The sequence below is a fragment of the Bison bison genome, unplaced genomic scaffold (genome assembly GCF_000754665.1).
Source record: "Bison bison bison isolate TAMUID 2011002044 unplaced genomic scaffold, Bison_UMD1.0 scf7180017864043, whole genome shotgun sequence".
NCBI lineage: Eukaryota > Metazoa > Chordata > Mammalia > Artiodactyla > Bovidae > Bison > Bison bison.
In genome coordinates, this window is record NW_011494615.1 from 4,450,676 (window position 1) to 4,473,582 (window position 22,907).

Genomic DNA, 22,907 nt, shown 5'->3' on the forward strand with positions numbered 1-22,907 from the left:
TCCACTTCCATCCAGGCCACACAAAGCTGACCCAGCTCTGTCCCTGGCGCTCATCATCCTCCGTGACCACCTCTCCCTGCCCTGGAAATAGATGCCTGGCATCTTTTTGCCTTCTTGGTCCCTCGAGGGGAGGGAGGCAGGGTAGGAGGGAAGATAATGCAGTTACACCCAAGCTCCAAGCTTGTATCATTATTTCCATGTTATAAGTGCCTGCACGGGCTCAGATTTTAAATAACGTGTCTGAATGCCCACGGCCAGAATAAGTAGCCAAATTTCAAACTTAGGGCTTGCTTCCAAGATCCTGTGGTGACAGTACTCCTTTCTGAGCAGCCCATCACCCCAAAGGACTCTATCAGGCACTCAGGTCACATCCCCACTGAGGAGGGTGAGATGCTATGTTTTAAGCAGAGAACACAGGCTCTGAGTAGGGTAGGATCCTGCAGAACTGGGAGGCAGGTTTCTCAACAACAACCCACCTAAAGAACGCCTGGTACCTTGCTGATGGCTTTCCCTCCCTCTTAGTGAGTGAGGAGACACATTTTTCTGGGTGGCAAGTGGGAGTGTGGCTCAGCTCCGTAGTCATTGGCAGGCCTGCTGTCTCTGCCATTGTAAGGTATGCGGGTCTGTCAAGTTCAACTCTAAACCTCTATGGTGTTGTGGGGGCTGCTGGATGGGGGATGGCTCCTGGTGGCCCCCACCTGCCTTGCACTCTACAGGCACAATCTCTAAAGCATGTTTAGAGGGACAGGCTCAATCGGGTAAAGACAGTCTCAGTGCCGAGGAAAGAGACTTAAGGGGTGAGGGAGAGGGGTTACCTGTCCTTTGAGTCAGGAACTTAAGGACCATCCAGGAGTGCAGATTTCTGACAATCACATAGAATCAATCTGGGAACATGTTGAAGGGATCTCAGACTCTGAGTCAGCTGGAGATAGGGCGTGTGTATGTGTGTGTGGGAGAGAGAGAGGAGGAGGTTAGGCACCGAGATGAAGCTGGTGTCATGCCTGGAGAACCCGTGAATGCCAGATTCCCGTCCTGCACAGACCCCAAAGGAGGCAGATGCATGACAAGAAATGACCAGTACACACGGCACAATGCAGCGTGCATGGTCAGTCGTGTCTGACTCTGCAGCCCCATGGACTGTAGCCCACCAGGCTCCTCTGTCTATGGGATGTCCCAACAGGAATACTGGAGTGGGTTGCCATTTCCTCCTCCAGGGATCTTCCCGACCCAGGGATTGAACTGCATTGGCAGGGGGATTCTTTACCATGGCGCCACCTGGGAAGCTACTGACACAAGGTTGCTGCTGCTGCTGCTGCTAAGTCGTGTCATTCGTGTCCGACTCTTCGCAACCCCATGGACTGTAACCCACCAGGCTCCTCCATCCATGGAATCTTCCAGGCAAGAGTACTGGAGTGGGGTGCCATTGCCTTCTCCTAACACAAGGTTACGTTGTTATTAAATACTGGGCCCAAAACCTACCATACCAGATCCCTAGTCTCTAGGAGGTCACATTCCAGCCCTAGGGGCGTGTGGACTGTGTCTGACTAGTCCCAGACTAAATGGCTCCTTGGACAGGACCAGGATTCAAGGCTGGCTCTCCTGTCTCCCAGGGCAATGTTCTTGTTACCTATTCAGAACCCTGCCTGTGTGGAAACACCCAAAGGGAAAGAATTTACACAGGCAGGCCCTCAAGAGATGGTGCAACCAGCTGTGGGTCTTTGGGCCCCTGGATTTCTCAGTTTCAGAAATCACAGCAAGCTTCTGTCTGCATCAGTAGCCACCAGCTGACCCAACCCTCCCCCACCTAAGATGTACCAAGTTTTAAGATTTACCCCTTGAGTCTCTAAGTAAAGAGATGAGAAATAAACAAGTGGACAGATGTATGTAAGAGAAATGATTTAACTTTATAAAAATGTGATCATACAGCAAGATTTTTTTTTTCTTTTTCTTCTGGCAAATGAAGTTTATAAAAACACCTGGAATAAAAAGTAGAATCATAACCTAATAAAAATTAAAAACCTTACATTTCAAGGAAACAGAGTTATTTCAGAAAGACAATGAAGAGAAAACAAAGAGCAGCCAGAGCGGCAGTGGCACGGGGAGAGGGAAGAAGGCAGGTTCAGGGGGGATAAGGAAACAGCGACTGACTAACGTGAGCCTGACCTTTGGCACCAGGGTGGGCTCAGGACTGGGGGCAGGGAGGGCAGTGATCATGAGAGAGGCAGGTGCGCTTCCAGAAAGGGACAGACCAATGGCTCAGTGGGCAGCAGTGGCCTCCTGCAAACAGGCCCACGGTCCCCTCCTCTTCCCGGACCTGCAAGCCATGGGGCAGTGACTCACGGCCAAATCCCTATGAATTTGCCCCAGTGGGGAGCTCAGTGTGGGGAAACTCATCGGAATGTCAAGGTCAGCCAGGGCGACTTGCCACAGAGACCCAAGGAAACTAGACAGACAGGGCTACACACAAAACACTGTTTGGAATGTCTGCACCAGCCAAGACAGGGTAGAGACAACCCTGGAGAGACAGGCCGGGAACCCACCGCGGCAACATCCCCCAGCCTCTCCTTCTAGGGAGCTGGTCCTGAGGCTGGCTGCTCCCCAAGGAGATGGGGAATTCTTGACTACATTCTGAGGTAGTCTAATCGCCACTTGCACAGGCGGCTGAGAATGACCTCAACAAATGGGGGCAAGGCAGGCAGAAAAGTTTCCACGGAGAGAAAAGGCTAAAGTATATAACAGAAGGAACTGTCACAGGTGGGCTTGGAGACGACCACAGTGCAGCCTGGGGTCGGGGGTGGCTGGCAGTGTGAATGGAGATAAGCAGATCTGGGGAAGGCATGGTTCTCAGGCCAGGGCAGCGGTAACACTGAGGTGAGGGGTGTACCTGCCCCTGACTGGGGTCATGCTGATGATGAGCCAGAGAACCTGGGGGCCTCGGGGGGCAGGGGGTGGGTCCCAAGGCTATGACTCTGGTCATCTGAGCTTGTTTTAGGGAGAACCAGTCCTGCTGGACTTGAACTTGGAAAAGCACTGAAGAGGCCCCTTCTCTGAGGAAGCAGTGTACCCTAAGCCACCACAGAGAGGGAAACGATAAGGATGAAAAGCAAAAGTGATGTCAGACCCCCTCATCCCGCTTTCGATGCTAATATATATTCTTTTCCTCTTCTGCCCCAGCACTTGGGATTCTAAGTCAGGAAGGAACATTCTGAAGGTTTAAGAAGCAGCAGCCATGTGGATGTTAGTGCTTCTTCTTTGCACATTTCCGAGGACGCCTTCTGGGACGGAGCTCACCAAAATCTTCCACTTCATTTTCATAAACATCTTCCTGAACGACACCTATTTAAAAAGCAGAAAAAAAAAAGCAGAATGGTGATTTTTTTCATTCTACTGTAATATATGATAACATCCTAGTAACACCTAATGTTGAAAAAAAGGAAAAAAAAGCCAGAGCCAGAGTAAACATCCTTCTCCAGAACGTTCTTTTACAGACTAGCTGCTCTGCCCTTCTTTTAGAGGCCCTTTAAATGAAAAATAAGTCCAACAAAAACCAAATTCAACCGCACCTTGAGGCGGTATCCCAGTTATGTTCTTCTGTTTGAAGCAACCACAAAAAATCAGTGTCATCAGAGACTAAAATCTAAAGATTATCGGCAGAGACCTTTGTGTCAAGTCCTTCCCAGTTTTCCCCAGCTCCAGGGTTTGGGTTTTCCAGTAGCATCTGGGTCACGAGGACTCACTGACGGGCAATCTGGGACAAGTGAAATACTAGAGGCCGAAGAAGGAAGATACTGCCAAGAGGGGGAGGCGTTCCAGACCATACAGAATTCGGCAAGAAGATTCTGTCAGGAAAGAAACCCCGGCTCACTCTATACCAGCTTTAAATTCTCTGAAGGAAGACGTATGCCAAGGTTCCCCAAAGATTTTGTTTGTTTAGTTCACAAAGTTGTTTAATATCCCCAAGCCCACAACAGTGCTAATACATTCCAGACACTCAATATATAAATACACTCATGGAATTACATGAAGGGTTTGCACAGGCAAACATTTATCAAGGGATACACTCCGCCCATCCTGGGAGTCACTGTACAGAGTACGAGTAGTAATAGAGCATCACTGGTAGCAGCTCATGAGTGGCAAAGATTTTTGGAAAAGCAATAAGCCGAGTAACAGTCCTCACAGTCAGATGGGGGAGCCCAGTTTCTCTGCTGCTACTGATCAGAGTCGCTGGGGGCGGTGTTCCTAGACAGTGAGTGACCACTGCTCACAACACATGCGGCCCCACTGCAGACTGACCGGGGAGTCAGCAGAACCAAGGGCCACGAGACCTAGAGCATCACCCTGGGATGAAGGATTCCTCACCTTCCTCCTGGTGCAGCTCTGTTTTCCTCAGCCACTCCTGTGCATCCCTGACGGACGGGATCAGGATGTTGACCAGCCGAGCCATGACCTCCTCCGCTAGAGAACCAAAGAACCAGGGCTTTGAGTGAAGGGGCGGCTGTAGGGATTAGGACACTCAGTGCTAGCGTCAAAGCCCCCACCTCCCAGGCCCTTGTCTCCACTTCCTCTGAGAAGGGCAGTGAAAGGCCGCTGTCTGCTCCCAGGAGCAGAAACTACATGTTCCTGTCTGGAGAGACTGCCAATAGCAAGCCTTTCGAGGAAGTTTTGCAAACTGTTCTTACCTTCAACTGGACTGTCTGAATTCTAGAATGATTTAAACATACACAATTTCACTAATTTTATACATAACTTCCCTCTTCCCTCGTGGCTCAGTGGTAAAGAATCCACCTTCCAATGCAGGAGATGCGGTTTGATCCCTGTGTCGGGAAGATCCCCTGGAGAAGGGAATGAGGACCCACTCCAGTATCCTTGCCTGGGAAACCCCATGGACAGAGGAGCCTGCAGGCCACAGTCCATGGCGTTGTAAAAAAGAGTCAGACATAACTTAGTGACTAAACAACAACATACATAATTTCTACTCAGTGTTGCTAAGATGTAGCTAATAAGGATGTCAGAGGAAATCTGATTCACAGATCATGTAAGAATTCTTTTTAGAGGCTCACACTGGGTATGGTGTGAGGACCCTCCTAAAAGGGAAGGACCAGGTATGCAGGCTAGATCTTAGTCAAGTCAAAGTGTTAGTTGCTCAGTCGTTTCCGACTCTTTGCGACACTATGGACTGCAGCCCACCAGACTCCTCTGTCCATGGAATTCTCCAGGCAAGAATACTGGAGTGGGTAGGTATTCCCTTCTCTAGGGGATATTCCCCACCCAGGGATCAAACCCAGGTCTCCTGCATTGCAGGCAGATTCTTTACCATCTGAGCCACTAGATCGGGTTCAGCCCATAGCAGGTACTCAAGAAATCCCTGAATGAATGAGCCAAGGAAGGTTTAAAGAATTTTCTCAAGACTGGAAGCATTCTCCTTCTATCTTCTCCATAGAATTGGTTAGCAAACCCTTTTCTTATCTGTCGTACCAGGGGAAACCACCCTGCCCTAAGATTATGACACACTGGTTAACTGGGGGGGGGGGGATCCAAAGAACGGGGCTTTGCTGGGACTGGAGAACACATGGTCCTCACTTGTGTCTCTGCTGCTGCCAAGATTCCAGCATCCCCAGGTCAGACCTCACTACAAAGGGGCTCGACTTGGACACAAGTCCTCAAAGCCCGGGTTCCGCCACCATCTGGGCCCGCCTTTCGAGGACCCTTACCATCAGCCCAGGCCTTCCGCCTGTAGAGGTCCTCCACCGAGTCGGAGACCTTCTTGATGTTCTCTTGGACCTTCCTCTGTAGTATGTGGCTGTGCTCTTTGGAGCCCAGGTGTTTGCGGCCCCAAGCGCTCTGCTCCATGTCCTGCACCACCAGCTTGCCTTCCTCCATAGCCGGGTCTATCTTCTCGCGGAAAAACTCCAAGTACCTCTGGTAAGCCACTTGCTGACTCTGGTGGCTTTCCAGGAGGATGTGCTGCTCGTAGGACTCACTGCTCCTCTCCCAACCTTGCTCATCTTCCAGCTCCGTCCCAGAAAGGGCTACAGCCTCGGGAGCCGCACCCTCAAATGCCTGATCTGGGGTGAAATAGTTCTCTGGCCTGCGGGCGAACTTGACCCCGCACAGGTCGCACTGGGTCCGGTCCACGTCAGCCTTTTTGAAATTCCCAGCCGCGGGCTCCCTGCCCTCCTCCCTGAAGTGCTCGGCCTGGCCTCCCGCCCTTCCTCTCCTCCATCTGATGCACAAAGACACCACCAGGCATACCCTCCGCATCTTCTGGCGGATGGAAGCCCTCCGCAGCTTCTGCGAGAGGACAGCGTCTAGGAGGTGGTCCCCCTCCAAGGCCAGCTCCTCCGGCTCGTCCTGGCCGACCTCGTATTCGGGTTCAGCCAAGTAGCCCACAGGATCCATGGAGAACAGGCGGTTCAGCCTGACCTCCTCATGGTAGAGACCCCGCACAGCGGTCCCTTTGGCGTGCCCACTGTCCCACTGCCAGTGGCAGTCCATCAGGAACTCTTCATCCCGCTCAAAGAGCAGGTCCTGCAGTGCCTCCGCCACGGACTTCACGTTGACTGCCAGCTGCACTTGCTTCACCACTCTGAGCAGGCGCTCGGGGACCCGGCCCGGGCACTCCATGCTCAGCAGCTGCAGCCTGGCTTCGAGCTCCTGGAACTGGCTGGACAGGAGAGGCTTGCAGGATGGCTGCAGCACACCCTTGGTGTTCACCAGCATCACCAAGCACAGCACCAGGGTCCGCTCGGCCTCCCCGGAAACCACGTAGTCGATGTCGCTGAAAGCGTCCAGCAGGACGTTGAAGTTGGCGTTCTCGCAGCCGCAGAGCACCTTGACGAGGTAAGACAGGTGGAACCGGAACTCCTGAATGGCCCTGGTCAGGTCCTTGGGTCTGTACTCCTGAATGATGGCGAACACGTCCCCGGGCTCCTGGTCCTTCTTGCTAAACAGGAACTCCCAGTAATGCAAGAGCGCGATGTAGCTCTTCGGGAGGCACAAGACGGCATTCTTGGAGAGGCGGGCCAGGACCACCCCGCAGTGGATGAACTGCAACTCCAGCAGGGCCACCGTGTTCCCGATGCTGGGGATCAGTGGCTCTTTGCACCTCTTGACCAGGACATTCATGAAACGGAAAAAGCGCCTCTTGTAGTCTTCTGGGTTCCTGCACACATAGAACTGGTGGATGGAGTCCTGCAGCAGTCGGATGAAGCACAGGTGGGGCTTCTCCGCACTCTCGTCATCCTTGTTGGGCGCCAGCATGCCGAATTTCCCTTCTATTCCTTTCATCCTGCTGCCTCTGTCCCTGCCCCTTTTCTCTTGTTCAGACTGCAGGGCTTTGAGTTCCCGGTTGTACTGGTCTTCCTCCTGGTACAGCAGCTTGTCGAGCTCATCGGGGTAGCTGGAAGAGAGAAGAAAAGCCTGCATGGCGCTCAGCCACAGGTCCGTGGACTCCCGGCGGCTTCGGGCCCGTTCGTTTTGAAACAGGACGTGGATGTATTCTTTCAGGGCAGACCTGTAGGATCGGAAGGATTTGTAATGTGGCTTGAGGACTTCTTTGCACGCCATGGGGTTTTCTGACAACACTCGCTGGTGGAAATGCTTAGGGAAGACGACATTCAGCAAAGATTTGCAAAGGTCGTGCTTGTCCAGAGACAAAATGTAATCAATCTCCTCTAGTCCTTCAGCTAAGACTTTAGAGAATACTCTTTTGGCTTCCAACAGTAACCCCTTGATGGCCACCAGGTGTATTTTTGACTGGATCAAACACTTGGCCTCGTGACGCCGCAAAGGCCTGTGGAAGTCTTCACAGCGTCCATCCTCGCATTTTAAGCCCACGAGAAACTTCATGCAGACACCCGGGTAGGTCTTTGCAAGCAGGCTCTCTGTGATCTGACATAGCCTGCTCAGAAGGTGTTTGTTTAGGGCTAATTTCACCTGATCCATCATTATCAAGAAATGGTCTTTTGTTTTCTTCTCTTTCAAGTTCAAATCCAGGTCAGAAATGATGCGTAATATGGGTCCGGGGTCGTTCTGAGCTATCTGACAGTACTTGGCATCCACCTGCGAGATCCCAAAAAACTCGAAGCAAGACTTGACCATCTCCTTCTCAGCGTTGGTGGTCACCCTTCTGAGGGCCCTGACCAGATCGAGGAGGACCCCGAGACCCCCCGGAGCCAGAGCTAGGACATCCTCAGGCTGGACCTCACAGTGGCTGGTGGCTTCGTAGAGCGCCTCCACTGCCCCTGCCGAGTGGTTGAGGGTGTCAAACTTCAGGAAAGCATCCTTGAGCTTCAGGAAATCTCTCATGATCACCCCCTGCAGGAAGTGGGCCTGGGCGATGCCAGACACCTGGTTGGTCTGATGGCAGAGGTCCAGGGCTTCTCTGAGGATGGCCTTGGTAAGGTCAACGTCGGAATCCCTGGCCACGTTGAGACGGGCGGCCGCTAGCAGACACGAGGCCTGGAAGTCCTTGTTGGCAGTGAGCCTGGCAGCCTCCAAGAGGCAGCCGTGCTGCTGCATCAGCAGCGCAGCCTCTTCCCTCCGACCTTCCCTGTCGAGCAGGTCGGCGGCCTCCGTCAGCCGCTTCCGAGATGTGAGGAACACCAGCTGGTCTTCAATATCGAGCTTCGAGAGCACAGCCATCATCTCCTTCGTTTTATTCATGCTCAGGTACTTGGCTGCAGCTTCCAAGTAAAACTGGCTGGCAGAATAGGTGAGCTTGGAGACAGGAAGGGCCTTGGCTCTTAGCATTTCTTCATACCTGCAAAGACAGACAGCACTGATGTCAACTGGGCATCACCCCATATAAAATTTATAAAGTGCAGAACAGAGCAACTTGTATAAAATGGCACTTGTAGACAGGACCTGCCAAACTGGACCTGAAGTTAGCCAGCAGGTTTATCAAGACTTCATTTTATGCTATAAAATTAATTCTTTATTCCCCAAAGGAACCCAGCACTAGTATGTTTAATTAATGAAATATAGTGGAGTTTCACAAAAAGAAAAAAGAAACAAACCCAAACAAAACCAAAAAAGAATAAATATTAAAAAAAATTTGCAAAAAAGAATACAATGGAGTTGCATCCTAGGCAAGTGACATTTACGTTAGAAGTCAACCTGTAGGGCATAAAGTATGCATAGTCAAAATTATTCTTGGGGGAAAAATATCCCTTAAATTTGCATAAGAGCTTGCTAATCATTTTGGGTATATAGCCTATGGAGGCTGATACCTGATAAAGGAGAAAGTGTGGCGATGGGGGCTGCAGACACACCAGCCATTACATCAGTCTTCCTCTTATTATCCAACTTGCGGCTTTTCTCTTTTTACCAAGAATGCATGTGATTGATTTAGTGTGAGATGAATGAAGCCTTGAAGTCAAGTTCCCTTTGACACTGTTGATCCAAGTGAGTATATCCCACATACCAATTTTTAAGGCACTGGGCCAATCCAGTGAAACATGCCTACTTTTGAACTCTTGCAGGGGACAAAACATATTTCCTCACAACCAGAGATGCCCAGGAACCTCCTGCTGCCCTGGGGTCATCTTACAAACATCAGATCCCCTCTTATAACAGGACCTCTCTGAACGGGTATGACTGAGGATGAGCTCCTCTCATAAGCTTTGGCTGATAGAATAGAGGGCATTTATAGCACGTTTAAGGAACTAACCAGGTACTTGGTTTTCAAATCTAAAATGTTCTAATTACATGTTAAGTCAGGCCAGCTAGCAATTGAATTCTACATCCAGTATGTAGAGCATTCAAAAAACTCTCAGACAAATCAAGTGCTAGGCTCCAATTAGTACTGACGACACTTAGATCTCAACTCAACATATCAATAAAGAGTTGGTTGAATATCTCAGGAAAGCTGATAAACAAAATAATGAGAGACCCCAAAAAATGTTTCTGGGGAAACATTCAATGCTATCCTGACAAAGTGAGAACAGAAGATTAAAATAATTGAAAGTACAAAAAAAACCCCAAAACCCTCTCAATTGCTTTCATCATATGGCATCACAAGGGAACTGTCCTGGTCAATTACATAGCACCCTGACAACTGGGTACACAATCAATGCCACAGCTGGCATCCTGCTACAGACTGGTGGTTTGTGACCCCTACAATTCATATGTTGAAATCCTAACCCCTAGTGTGACTGTATTTGGAGATGAGGCCTCTAAGGGAGTAATTAGGGTTATTTGAGGTTATAAGGGTGGAGTCCTGATCTAATAGGATTCCTTATAAGAACTGACAGCAGATAGGGAAGGAAGAGAGCTTCACCAGTAGCCCAATTGACTGGAGCCCTGATGGTGAACTTCTCGCCTCCAAAACTATGAGAAAATAAATTTCTGTTCTTTAAGCTACCCAATCTATGGCATTTCATTATGGCAGCCTGAGCTGACTAATATATACATACTGTGTGTATCTTATGCATAATAGCACCAAAGACCTGGATAAAGAAATATGCTCGTTTACTGTGACACTAGACAGTTACTGTTCCATTTCTCAACATAAAACTCAATTTCTTTATCCAGGTGCTGGTTATACAAGTGTGGGCTTCCCTGGTGGCTCAGACCGTAAAGCGTCTGCCTACAACACAGGAGACCCGGGTTTGATCCCTGGGTCGGGAAGATCCCCTGGAGAAGGAAACAGCAAACCACTCTAGTACTCTTGCCTGGAAAATCCCATAGATGGAGGAGTTTGGTAGGCTACAGTCCGTGGGGTTGCAAAGAGTCGGACATGACTGAGTGACTTCACTTTCTTTCTTTTCTTTATACAAGTGTGTTATCTTGTGAAAATTATGCGCTTTTAAAAACTATATGATATACTTTAATAAATGCTAACTTAAAAATATAAAGCTTGAACACCTGGTCAATCCTGTTCATTTTGTCACATGTATAATTTAGTAGAAAGCAAAGAAAATACAGAACTAAGCCACAGCTTACTTTTCCAGGAGCTGCTGAGCAGAAATGCAGAACAGCAGCCTCTGCAATTCTAGCTGTCTCCTTCCACCTGGAAGACCTCCTACCAGGAGGCATCAGGAGGTCTGATGTTTCTAGAGTCCTTATCAGCTGTTAACCCCATCTGTTTCCACTTCATCTTTGGAACATCAGTTAGGCTGAAGGCTCAAGGAGGCTCCTCTAGGTCATGTATGAAACTTGTGTGTCATACAACTACGGGCATGTGGGCATACATATTATATACACATGTATCAGTGCCCACAACCCTGACTGCCCACTCATGCTCTGACCTCTATCTGTCCACGTCAGTGAAACTGTCAACTCAGCTGGTAAAGGTGGAGAGGTCAGAACCATCAACCAGGAAATTGCTGGGCATGTGATATACATACTTGCAATAAAACATCCTTCATCTTCTTCTGCCCCTTCTCCTCATGACACTGTGTTCAAGGAACTCTTGACTCAGCACCAGGCCACCACTCAAGTGTAAGGAGGGTGACTGGTCAAGCCACTTCAGAAGAGCAAGATAGGGACTTCCCTGGTGGACCAGTGGATACGACTTGGTGCTTCCACTACAGGGGGCACAGGTTTGATTCCTGGTCGGGGAAGTAAGATCCCACAAACCTCATGGTCAGGGATAAAAACAAAAAGAAGAGCAAGATAACACCTCCCCAAGGAGCAACGGAAAGGCAGGGCCTGGGGATGGGGAAAAGGAAGGACGAGAATAAAACCACCTACTTTTCTACTGCCATGGCAGCTTCTTCAAACAGCTCCTCTTGGCAGTACATTTTGAGGGCTAGATCAAATTCCTGAATCTGCTCAAAGCATCGGGAAGCATCTTTGTAACACTGACTTCGCTTATAGAAATAGGCGGCATCTCTTACCTAGGACAGAGTAAAATTTTATTCAGTGTATTTATAACAATTTTTCATCTTAAAAGTAAACCAAAACCATGAATAATAAAGAGGATGTTTGTATGTCTGGAATCTGTTAGAATCCAGTGAAAAACACTAAAACCTAGGTAATTTAGGAAAACTAATTCTTATCGTGAAGAAAAATAAAGTGAAATACCAACCTCACACCATACACAAATAGAAGCCCCAGGTGGTTAAAGGTCTAAGTGAGAAAGCTATTGAAGGAGTGTGTGTGTGTGTGTGTGTGTGTGTGTGTCTCAGTCGATACTACTACTACTAAGTTACTTCAGTCGTGTCCGACTCTGTGCAACCCCATAGACGGCAGCCCACCAGGCTCCCCCGTCCCTGGGATTCTCCAGGCAAGAACACTGGAGTGGGTTGCCATTTAAGTCCTATCTAACTCTTTATTATCCCATAGACTGTAGCCCTCCAGGCTCTCTGTCCATGGAATTCTCTAGGCAAGAATACTGGAGTGGGTTGCTGGTTCCTCCTCCAGGGGATCTTCCTGACCCAGGGATCGAACCCAAGTCTCCTGCATTGCAGTCAGATTCTTAACTGTCTCAGCCACCAGGAAAGCTACATTGGAGGAGAATGTATGAGAATATCTCTGACTTTGAGGTCAAGAAAGTCTTCAACAAAACTCAAACCACACAAACTTCGGGGGAGATATTGATGGATCTGATTACAGTTGACAATACAGATTTGACCTACACGGGTCGACTTATACACAGATTCTTTTTTTCAGTAATAAATACTACAGTGCTACATGGTCTGCAGTTGGTTGAATTCCTGCTGTGGAACTGAGGACACAGAGGAACCTCAGATACAGAGGGACAAGTATAAACCACACATGGATTTTCAGCTGTGTGGAGGGTCAGAGCAACACCGACACTGTTTAAGGGTCAACTGTACATCTAAACTGTTCAGCTGAGGGCGTGTGAAACGCAGTTAACAGAGAGAATGGAAGCATTATATCTAGACCAGCACTGTCACAGGGAGCCTTTTGTGAAGGTGGAAATGTTCTATATCGGTTTATCCATCTATCTGTCCAATTCTGTATCCACTAGACACATGTGGAGGCTTCCCTGGTGGCTCAGACGGTAAAGAATCCGCCTGCAATGGGGGAGACCTGGGTTCGATTCCTGGGTTGGGAAGATCCCCTGGAGAAGGTTACTCACGCCAGTATTCTTGCCTGGAGAATTGCACAGACAGAGGAGGCTACAGTCCATGGGGTTGCAAAGAGTCAGACACGACTGAGCGACTAAGCACACACACACATGTGAACAGTGGGCACGGGAATGTGTGGACAGTGCAAACAAGGGGCTGGATTTTTAAGTTTCACTTAGTTAATTTTAATACAAATTGCCACAGGTGGCCGCTGGTTACTATACAAGAGTAGGCAGGTCTAGAACATAAGATGGATTCCTGCAAATATAAGAAAAAGACGTTCAGGAAAACTAGACAAAGGTCGTGAACTGGCAATTTGCAGTGGGGGAACCTTGAATCCCACTGACTTGGCTCTCCCAACATTTCTTGGACTGGACAGGAGCTCTTAGCACCTGCACCACCGGGAGGGCAATAGAAGCCGCAACATCTGAGCCTAAGCCACTACTCGACCCTCCTAACTGGTCTTTCTGTTTCTACTCTCACTGCCTACTGAGCTCTCTTATTCCAATAAGTTGTTTCACATCATTCCTCCAATCAGTACTTTCACTGGCTCCCCTCATGCCCGAACAAATCCAGCCCCTATCATGGACCTGCAATCTACTCCAGTATTCTTGCCTGGAGGATCCCATGGACAGAGGAGCCTGGTGGGCTACAGTCCATAGGGTCGCATGGAGTCAGACACGACTGACACTGAAGTGACTTAGCAAGCATTCATATCATGGACTGGGGATTCCCATGTGATGCCAATGCAGGACACGAAAGAGACGCAGCTCCCTGGGTTGGAGAGGTCCCCCTGGTGTAGGAAGTGGCAACCCACTCCAGTATCCTTGCCTCGGAAATTCCATGCACAGAGAAGCCTCAAGGGCTACAGTTACCGGACACGACTCAGCACACCATGAACCATGGGATCCTATCTGATTCATTCTAGCCATCGTCTCTGGCTCATTTTACCATTTTGACCCCACTCCCTCTGCTCTGGTCAAACTGGCTTCCTTGCTGTTTTTCAAACTCGATCACACTCTCCCACCTTGGGGGCTTTTGTCTGCGACGCCCTCCAGCTATCGTGATCTCTGTGCAAAAGTCAGCTCCCTGACCCTGCCTCCATCTCAAACAGCAACACCATGAGACTTCTCTGGGGGTCCAATGGTTAAGACTTTGCCTTCCAATGCAAGCGGTGGGGGGAGGGCGGGTTCTATCCCTGGTTGGGGAGCTAAGACCCCACATGCCTCAAAGCCAAAAAACCCAAACATAAAACAGAAACGATGTTGTAACAAATTCAATAAAGATTTTAAAAGCAGTCCACATTTAAAAAAAAAACCAACCAACACTTGACATCCTCTGTCCCCTCTGCCAGCCCTCATCCCTGCAGACATCTTCTGCACTACTGGCTGTCATCTCCCTCCCACGCCAGAAAGGGAAACAACAAAGGCAGACGCCCCTGCTCTGCTGCCTGCTGGTCGCCAAGCACCCACAGTACTGGGTGGGAACAGGGGGTCTACTTATTTGTTGAATATTTCATTTCCTAACTTGACTGGCTGCATTTGAATTCCAAAGAGAAAACAGAATCAAAATGGGACCAAAAAATGCAATATGCTAGGCCCTCTAATAAACCTCACTGGGTTTTATTTAACAAGAGAAGCGACACAAAATGCCAAAATATGAACAAGATTCAGGTGTGCATTTTTGCTACATCCAGAGATCTCACAGACCAGGGAACTCCCAGACCCATCTTCATAATCTCCATATTCATAACCTCTAGCCACCTTTTTCCTCTCCTCAACAAGGCTGACTACTCAGAAGGAAACCCCTGGGGTGAACACAGGCCCCCTTAGGTGCAAGCGTGCACCCAACTGGATCGAGAGAGAGGAGGGCTGACTGTTTTAAGCAGGCCCCCAAGTGGGTCTCTGGGCTCCACCACCCAGAGCAAGGGCCCTGAGCAGTTGCCAGGGAAACCGCGTTGCTCTTTAGAGATGCAGCAAGCAGGCAAGGCAGAGGAATCCCTAAAAGGAAACCTTCTGCTCCCATGGCCCTCCTCACACACCCTCTCCCCAGGATCGGCACGTTTGGGGGCAGGGAACAGAGAGGCCGTTTGGCCTAGGGATTTTGCAAAAGGTGGTCCATTTGCATTGTGCTGGCTAGTTTGCTGGATGACCACAAGAGGTCTGATGCTGGCTGAGGGTTGAACAAACATCCTTCCGGGGAGGGGCTTGTGCAAAGAAAGGGACCAGACTCTTCCCCGGATGGGGCTCAGAGATGCTGGAATGTGCTAGGGAGAGAAGGCAGGAGGAGGTGGCCCCAGTGGTCAACCCTGGGGACGTGAGGAAGGCTGGCAGATGTGCTTCCAGGACCAGGGTGGCCTCCACATCTTGAAGGGACTGGGGTCGTAGAAAGGGACACAGGCTGGACATCTGCCCTTCTGGACCCCATCTCATTTTCAGAGGCGGAGCTCGTTAGCCTCGGGGAGGCAAGATGAGCAGACAAGGACGGGGTCTCTGGCTCAGCCAGCACGGGCGCTGCCAGGCAAACAGGGAAAAGCGGCCGGTTCAGGTCTGTCCCTTGCAGCTGCCACCGCTTAGGGCCCCAGGCGCTGGTGCCTTGGAGGCTGGAGGCTGGGAGACGAAGATGGAGAGTTTGGAAACCATCTAGCTCTGAAATCTTACTATCCAAACTTCCTACCCACACTGAAATCCCCGTTCCACCCCGCTTCTCCCACATCCTAATGAGTCACACCCCATAGTACACATGGGGCGAGGCAGGCAGCCGTGGGAGGGGGGAGGGTCTTACCTTTTCTGACACTGACTGGGGGCCACACTTCAAACTTCCCAGTAGGTACCATCCCCACCCCGCCCAAAGCCTTGGTTCAGGAGTTCCTGCAGTTCATATACAGACACGGACACTCCGCTCCCTACTGGAGGGTCATAATGCTCAATGCAGGCAGAAACACAGCACCCGTGGTAAGGACCAGACGGCTGCACGTCCAACCCGCCACAACAGGTACAGTAAAATGAACTGCTTCGTATTATTCACAGTAGCCAAGACATAGGAACGACCTAAGTGTCCATCCACAGATGACTGAACAAAGATATGGTCCATACACACAATGGAATACTATTCAACCATAAAAAAAGAAAGAAATTCTGCCACTGGCAGAAACATGGATGGACTTGGGGACATTATGGTAAGTGAAAAAAAAGTCAGAAAAATACTGTATGATATCACTTACATGGAAATCTAAAAAATACAACAAACCAGTGAATAAAACATAAAAGACTTATGGATCTGGTGAACAAAAGAGTGGTTACCAGTCTGGGGGGAGGGGCAAGAGAGAAGAGAGTGTTAATAGAGTGTTAAGAGGTATAAAGTATTAGGTATAAAACAAGCCACAGGATATTTTGTACAATATGGGGAATAGAGCTAGTACTTTATAATGACTATAGAGTATAACCTTTAAAAATTGTGAATCACTACACTGTGCACTGTTAATATTACTGCACTTCAGCTATACATCAATAAAAAATTTCTTAATTTTAAATGAACTGCTTCATGTACAGGATTTGACTAGTTAATAATATTGTACTGTATATTTGAAAGTTGATGACAGAGTAGATCTTTAAAAATTTTTTTTATTGTAATATAGTTTATTCATAATATTATATTAGCTTCAGGTGTAAATACCTGAATTTGATATTTTTACAGATTACATACCATACAGAGCTACTATAAAGAATTGGCTATATTCCCTGTGCTGTACATTATATCTTGTAACTTACTTATTTTATACCTGGTAGTCTGTGCCTCTTAATCCTCTTCACCTATTCTCCTGCTCCTCTCTGGTAACCCCTGGTTTGTTCTCCACATCTGCGATTCTGTTCCTGTTTCGTTCTATTTGTTCGTTTATTTTCAGCTCCCACATACAAATGAAGGTGATCTTAGGTTTTCTCGTCCTAAGAAAACCAGACTGTCACTATGTGTGGTGACGGACATTCACTAAACTTACGGCCATGATCACTGTGTTGATCATGTTTCGAATTGTTACATTTGTACAATTAAAACCAATATAATGATATACATCAATTATATCTCAATAACAAGGAGGACAGATGAATCTCTAAGAAAATCATCACCACTCGGACGTCAGAGCAATGCCAAATGGCCATAAAAATCTCTAAGTGCCTACTCTCGCCCTGGGAGTTCATCTCATTGCAGACAACAGCAGTCTGTGCTGTGCATGGCTGACCATGCTGACAGTCCTGTGTCCTGGACCTCCAGGTCTCTCCACTGGCGCTTCTAGAATGACGGACATGTTCCATCACAGCATGCAATGAGATGTGGCTTGCGAGACCTCAGAACTGAATTTTTGACTTTATTACACTTTAATTAACTTAAATGTTTCATTAGGTAGCCACTTGTGGCTAGCAGCTGCCAGACTGGTCCCTGCAGACCTAGAGTAAGGGCTGTGGGACACAGAGAAACCACCATGTATGAGCCAGACCGTCCACCCAGGCTGACTCCAGACTGAACACAGAGAAAGAGAAGGCAGGACTCTTTGAAACCCGTTTTCCCTTATGTGAACATGTGGCCTCCCTGTGGTTAATAACAGGTCACAAACGCTCGCAGAGACATGGACACACAAACACACATACGCAGTCCTTGGAACCATCTAATCTTTGAGCAAATGGAGAAAGAAGGGCCACCCACAGAATCAACACGGCCAACCTCTCTCTCTTGGGAGGACAGGAGCCCTCCCTGATACAGAAGGAGGGAGGCTGGGGCCCCCCCTCCACTTGCCCAGTGGAGCCCAGTTCTCCCAGGAGCAGCTGCAGGCCGGGCATACCTTTCCCAGCCGCTCGCAGAGCTGGGCACACAGCTGGAACTCCTTGGCGTAGCTCAGACACTTAAGGCACAGCTTTGGCTCCTTGCACTCCAAATAGGTCTTAGCCAGCTCCAAATACTCCACCTGCTTTTCCCTGGGAGGGGGAAACAAAACAGAGTTTCATGGGCTATGACACCAATAAACTGAACTGGCGGCTCCCATCAGAGCAAACCTGAAATGACCCCTGAGACTCTTTGTTTTAAAAATTTATTTATTTTTAATTGAAGGATAATTGCTTTACAATACTGGTAAATTCATCAACATGAATTAGCCATAGATGAGCATATGTCTCCTCCCTCTTGCGCTTCTCTCCCATGTCCTACCTTTCCCCATCACTTTGGGTTACAGATCCCCAGTTTGAGTTCCCTGAGTCATACAGAAAATTTCCATTGGCTATGTTTTACATATGGCGGTGTATATGTTTCCATGCTGCTCTCTCCATCTCACCCTCTCCTTCCTCCCCCTGCCCTTGTCCATAAGTCTGTTCTCTTTGTCTGCATGTCTATTCCTGCCCTGCAAATAGGTTCATCAGGACCATCTTTCTAGATTCTGTATATAGGTGTTTCTTTTCTCTTTCTGACTTACTTCACTCTGTTCACTCTAGGTTCATCCACCTCATTAGGGTTTCCCTCATAGCTCAGTTGGTAAAAAAATCTGCCTGCAGTGCAGGAGAAAGGCTACCCACTCCAGTATTCTTGGGCTTCCCTTATGGCTCGGCCAACAAAGAATCTGCCTGTAAGGCGGGAGACCTGGGTTCGATCTCTGGGTTGGGAAGATTCCCTGGAGAAGGGAAAGGCTACCCACTCCAGTACTCTGGCCTGGAGAATCCCATGAACTGTATACCCATGGGGTTGCAATGAGTTGGACATGACTGAGCGACTTTCACTTTTCATCCACCACATTAGAACTGACTCAAATGCGTTCCTTTTTATGGCTGAGTAGTATCCAGCATATATGTACCACAGCTTCTTTAGCTATTCACCTGTTAATGAACATCTAGGGACCATTGTTAAAGTCTTTATTGAATTTGTTACAGTATTGCTTCTGTTTTATATTTTGGCTTTTGGCTTCAAGGCATGTGGGATCAGACCTGTACAACCTGCATTGGAAGGCAGAGTCTTAACCACTGGACCACCAGAGAAGTCCCCCCTTCCCCCAGGACTCTTACTTGAGGCTGACTTTCTTGGATTTCATGTTCAGGGCAGTGTTGTGGGCCAGAGCCAGCTTCTCCTTCTCAAGCGCCCCTCCCTTTTGGTAACATTTGGCAGCAACCTGGAATAGACCAAAGGTTTCTATTCCCAGCAAGGTCATGGAGAGGACACAGGAATAAGAGTTAAAGCGTGAGTTGTTCCATGTTGGCACAAAGCCCTGGGTCTCAATGCAGCCGAATTCAAGAGGAGGGGCAGGAAGATGCTGACATATTGAAGAAAACAGCCACAGAGGATAAAGCCCAACAGAGTTCGCAGTTAACACTTCAGACTCAAAGCTTCTTTTTGGAAACACCCAGAAGCCATGGAAAAGGCACTTCAGACATGTTTTTACAGGTCACCATAACAACACTCTCATCTAATCTTCAACAGCCACGCAGGAGACGTTTCATCCTTCTCACTGTATTTGATAGCATCCTCAGGTCAAGGACATGAACAAACTGGCCCAAGATCACCCAGCAGCTTTTCTGGGTTCAACACAGGTCCCCTCTAGTTGGTAACAACCAGGGCTAGTGGGCAGGGTGGGAGGAGCGGGGGTAGAAATGGGGACAGAGCTGGTGTCCCAACACACATCCCAGAAAATGACTGACCAGAGCTTTGTCACATGCAGACCTGGGTGGAGCAAACGGAAAGTGGCAGATCTCTGTCCCAGGGGAGTTGGCCTGTGTCCTGCCGGCAGAAAGCTGCTGACACCGTGCCTCCAAGGCAGAAGGTCACATTCTGCCCAGCATGTAGAGATTAGGTCTCAGGATGGGTGAGGGAAGGATTAAGTGGAACTTACTGATGTCCTGGAGAGGACATCATCTCTCCCCCTACTCTCCCCCAGACTCTCTGTCCCAGACTCCCCAGTCCTGTGGGCCTGCTCTTATTCCTGACCCGTGCTATGCTCCTTTCTGCTACAGGGCCTTTGCGCACATTCTTCCCTCTGATCGAAATGCTCTTCCATCCCTCCTCTGCCTGGTTAACTTCATGTATCCTACAGGTCCCAGCTCAAGGCTCCCCTCAAAGCAGCCTTCCCTGGCTTCTCCATGCAGAACAGGTGGTTCTGAAGGCAGCTGGTCATTCATCTATGACACAGGGGACAGCCAGCACAATGCCCTCTTCTGTACATCTGTCATGCCTACCGTCACATCCCCCTGACCTAAACACAATGCAGGGCTCACTGTTCAACAGGAATATGATCAGTGAATGAATCGAAAGGGGTTTCCATTTGTACGGTGGTTCTGGGACACTTGCTGACATGCAGCCAAAATCAGTATGCCTCCTGAGTCCCAAAGCCCTTGTGCAGAGCCAAAATAAACTCAGGTGAGCAGGAGGCTTTTTATAACAGTCTCATCTGTGCCGCTCCCCTTGAAGGATTTTAGAGGCAAACATTCAGAAGGTATTTTCAAAGGGATAAAGAATTATTGGAAATCCATGGGCAACATGTATAACACCAGCCGTGTTCTGCAGGGAGGAAGGGAAAGAGTGAATATAGTTTTCCTATTTCATACCCACTACCCACTGCTCACACAGTCCCTCCATATCCCCTATCTGAAAAAAAAAAAATCTTGGTTTTATAACAACAGCCAGGTGCTTAATGTTCCTTGCCAATTACAAGAAGGATGGGCAGAGAATACAGTTCGGGGCTCAGTCAACTTCTACAGCTGCAGGTTTATGGAAATCCTATCCTGACACAGCCAAACACACAACAGTGCAACCTGCCTTCTCCTCCCTCACGCCTGACGGCAGGGGTGGCCACAGGCTTGCACCCTTCCCATCCCCCTTACGGAGCAGCTCTACAGCTTCTCCCCTGGGGAGTGCAGCCTGTTCCCCGTTCCTCCCGATAGAAGGAATCCTCAGCAGGCAGAGACGGGGACCCTCCCTCTTCCTGTAATCACCTGCTGGCACTTGGTCAAAATGAAAAGCTGTCCTGACTGTACAGGGGGAGAGGAGGACAGGGAGCTTTCTGCATAGTAGGTGACCTGATGTTACAGAAGCGAGAGCAGCACCAGAAACATGACCTGTGATCCCCCTGTCCTGGTGACAAATGCAGTGATGAGAGACCGGCTGGTGAGGCCCGATGAGGCCCCGGGACACGCAGACTCACCACTTACCTTCCAGCACTGGTGTTTAGCGTAGTAATCTCCTTGTGCGATCCACTCCCCAGGGGTCGAGGTCTTAACAAACATGCTATCATCAAGGTCTAAAAGGAAAGAGAAACGTGGGTTTGCCTCTCTGCAGATTCCTTCACTGAAACCTGTTGTTAAGGGCTCAATTTTGTCGTGACAAATTTCAAGCATTGATGCCCTAAACTTCGTCGCTTGGAGTTTGACTATATTTGGAGACAGAGTCTTTAAAGAGGTGGTTAAGGTAAAAGGTCATGTGGGTGGGCCCTGATCCAATCTGATGGGCATCCTTAAAAGAAAAAGGGCGGGCTTCCCAGGTGGCACAGTGGTAAAGAATCTGCCTGCAATGCAGGAGACGTAAGAGGTACAGGTTCCATCCCTGGGTCAGAAAGATCCCCTGGAGAAGCACATGGCAACCCACTCCAGTATTCTTGCCTGGAGAATCTCATGGACAGAGGAGCCTGGCATGCTACGGTCCAATCAGCTCAGTTCAGTCACTTTGTCATGTCTGACTCTTTGCAACCCCATGGACTGCAGCACACCAGGTTTCCCTGTCCATCACCAACTCCTGAAGTTGCTCAAACTCATGTCCATCCAGTCGGTGATACCATCCAACAATCTCATCCTCTGTCGTCCCCTTCTCCTCCTGCCTTCAATTTTTCCCAGCATCAGGGTCTTTTTCCAATGAGTCAGTTCTTCGCATCAGGTGGCCAAAGGATTGGAGTTCCAGCATTAGTCCTTCCCATGGATATTCAGGACTGATTTCCTTTAGTATTGCCTGGTTTGATCTCCTTGCAGTCCAAGGGACTCTCAAGAGTCTTCTCCAACACCACATGTCAAAAGCATCAATTCTTCAGTTCTCGGCTTTCTTTATGGTCCAAATCTCACATCCATACATGACTACTGGAAAAACCATAGCTTTGACTAGATGGACCTTTGTCAGCAAAGTAATGTCTCTGCTTTTGAATATGCTGTCTAGGTTGGTCATAGTTTTTCTTCCAAGGAGCAAGCATCTTTTAATTTCATGGCTGCAGTCAAGCTGCAGCCCAAGAAAATAAGGGCTACGGTCCACAGGGTCGCAAACTCAAGTGTGACATGGAAATCACAGAAGTGACTAAGCATAAGAAGGGCATCCTTATAGGAACTTCCCTGGCAATCTAGCGCTGAAGACTCTCAGCTTCCACTGCAGTGGGCACGGGTCTGATCCCTGGTCAGGGAACTAAGATCCTGCATGCCTCGTGGCGTGGCCAAAAAAATAGGAAAGAAAAGAGAGATTAACACATACAAAGAGACACCAGGAGCTGACACAGAGGAAAGACAGTAGACAGCCAAGAAGAGAGGCCTCAGAAGAAGCCAAACCACTAGCAGCTTGATTGATCTTAGACTTCTAGCCTCCAGAACCGAGACAATAATTTCTGTTGTGTAAGCCGCCCAGCCTGCGGTACTTTGTTGGGACAGCTGGAACAGATGAACACCTGTGCTGTCTGTCTAGCGGTCATGTAACATGGAGTTTAGCTTACCAAGCCAGGTCATGGAGGGTTTGGGGAGAAGGAGGTGGGGGTGAGAAAGGATACTCTTTGTTTTTTGAACTGTGTTACCTTCCTTTCCTATGGCCATGAATCAGAAGCCAGACAGTAATTTATAATTCCTCCTTGAAAACCCAAAGCCACATTGCTCTTGG

General features: G+C 48.8%; 1 protein-coding gene across 1 annotated transcript in view; it reads right to left on the reverse strand.

The window, feature by feature from the left end:
• Positions 1-1,885: 1,885 nt before the first annotated feature.
• TRANK1 (tetratricopeptide repeat and ankyrin repeat containing 1) overlaps positions 1,886-22,907 on the reverse strand; it is a 97,124-nt gene continuing 76,102 nt past the window's right edge. Inside the window, exons 20-26 of the mRNA XM_010835522.1 lie at positions 21,215-21,303; positions 19,079-19,182; positions 17,872-18,004; positions 11,695-11,840; positions 5,712-8,761; positions 4,360-4,455; positions 1,886-3,336 (exon numbers count right to left, since the gene is read on the reverse strand). Of these exons, the coding sequence (XP_010833824.1) occupies positions 3,239-3,336; positions 4,360-4,455; positions 5,712-8,761; positions 11,695-11,840; positions 17,872-18,004; positions 19,079-19,182; positions 21,215-21,303 (3,716 nt within the window). The 3' untranslated portion in view covers positions 1,886-3,238. The remainder of the gene's footprint in view (positions 3,337-4,359; positions 4,456-5,711; positions 8,762-11,694; positions 11,841-17,871; positions 18,005-19,078; positions 19,183-21,214; positions 21,304-22,907) is intronic.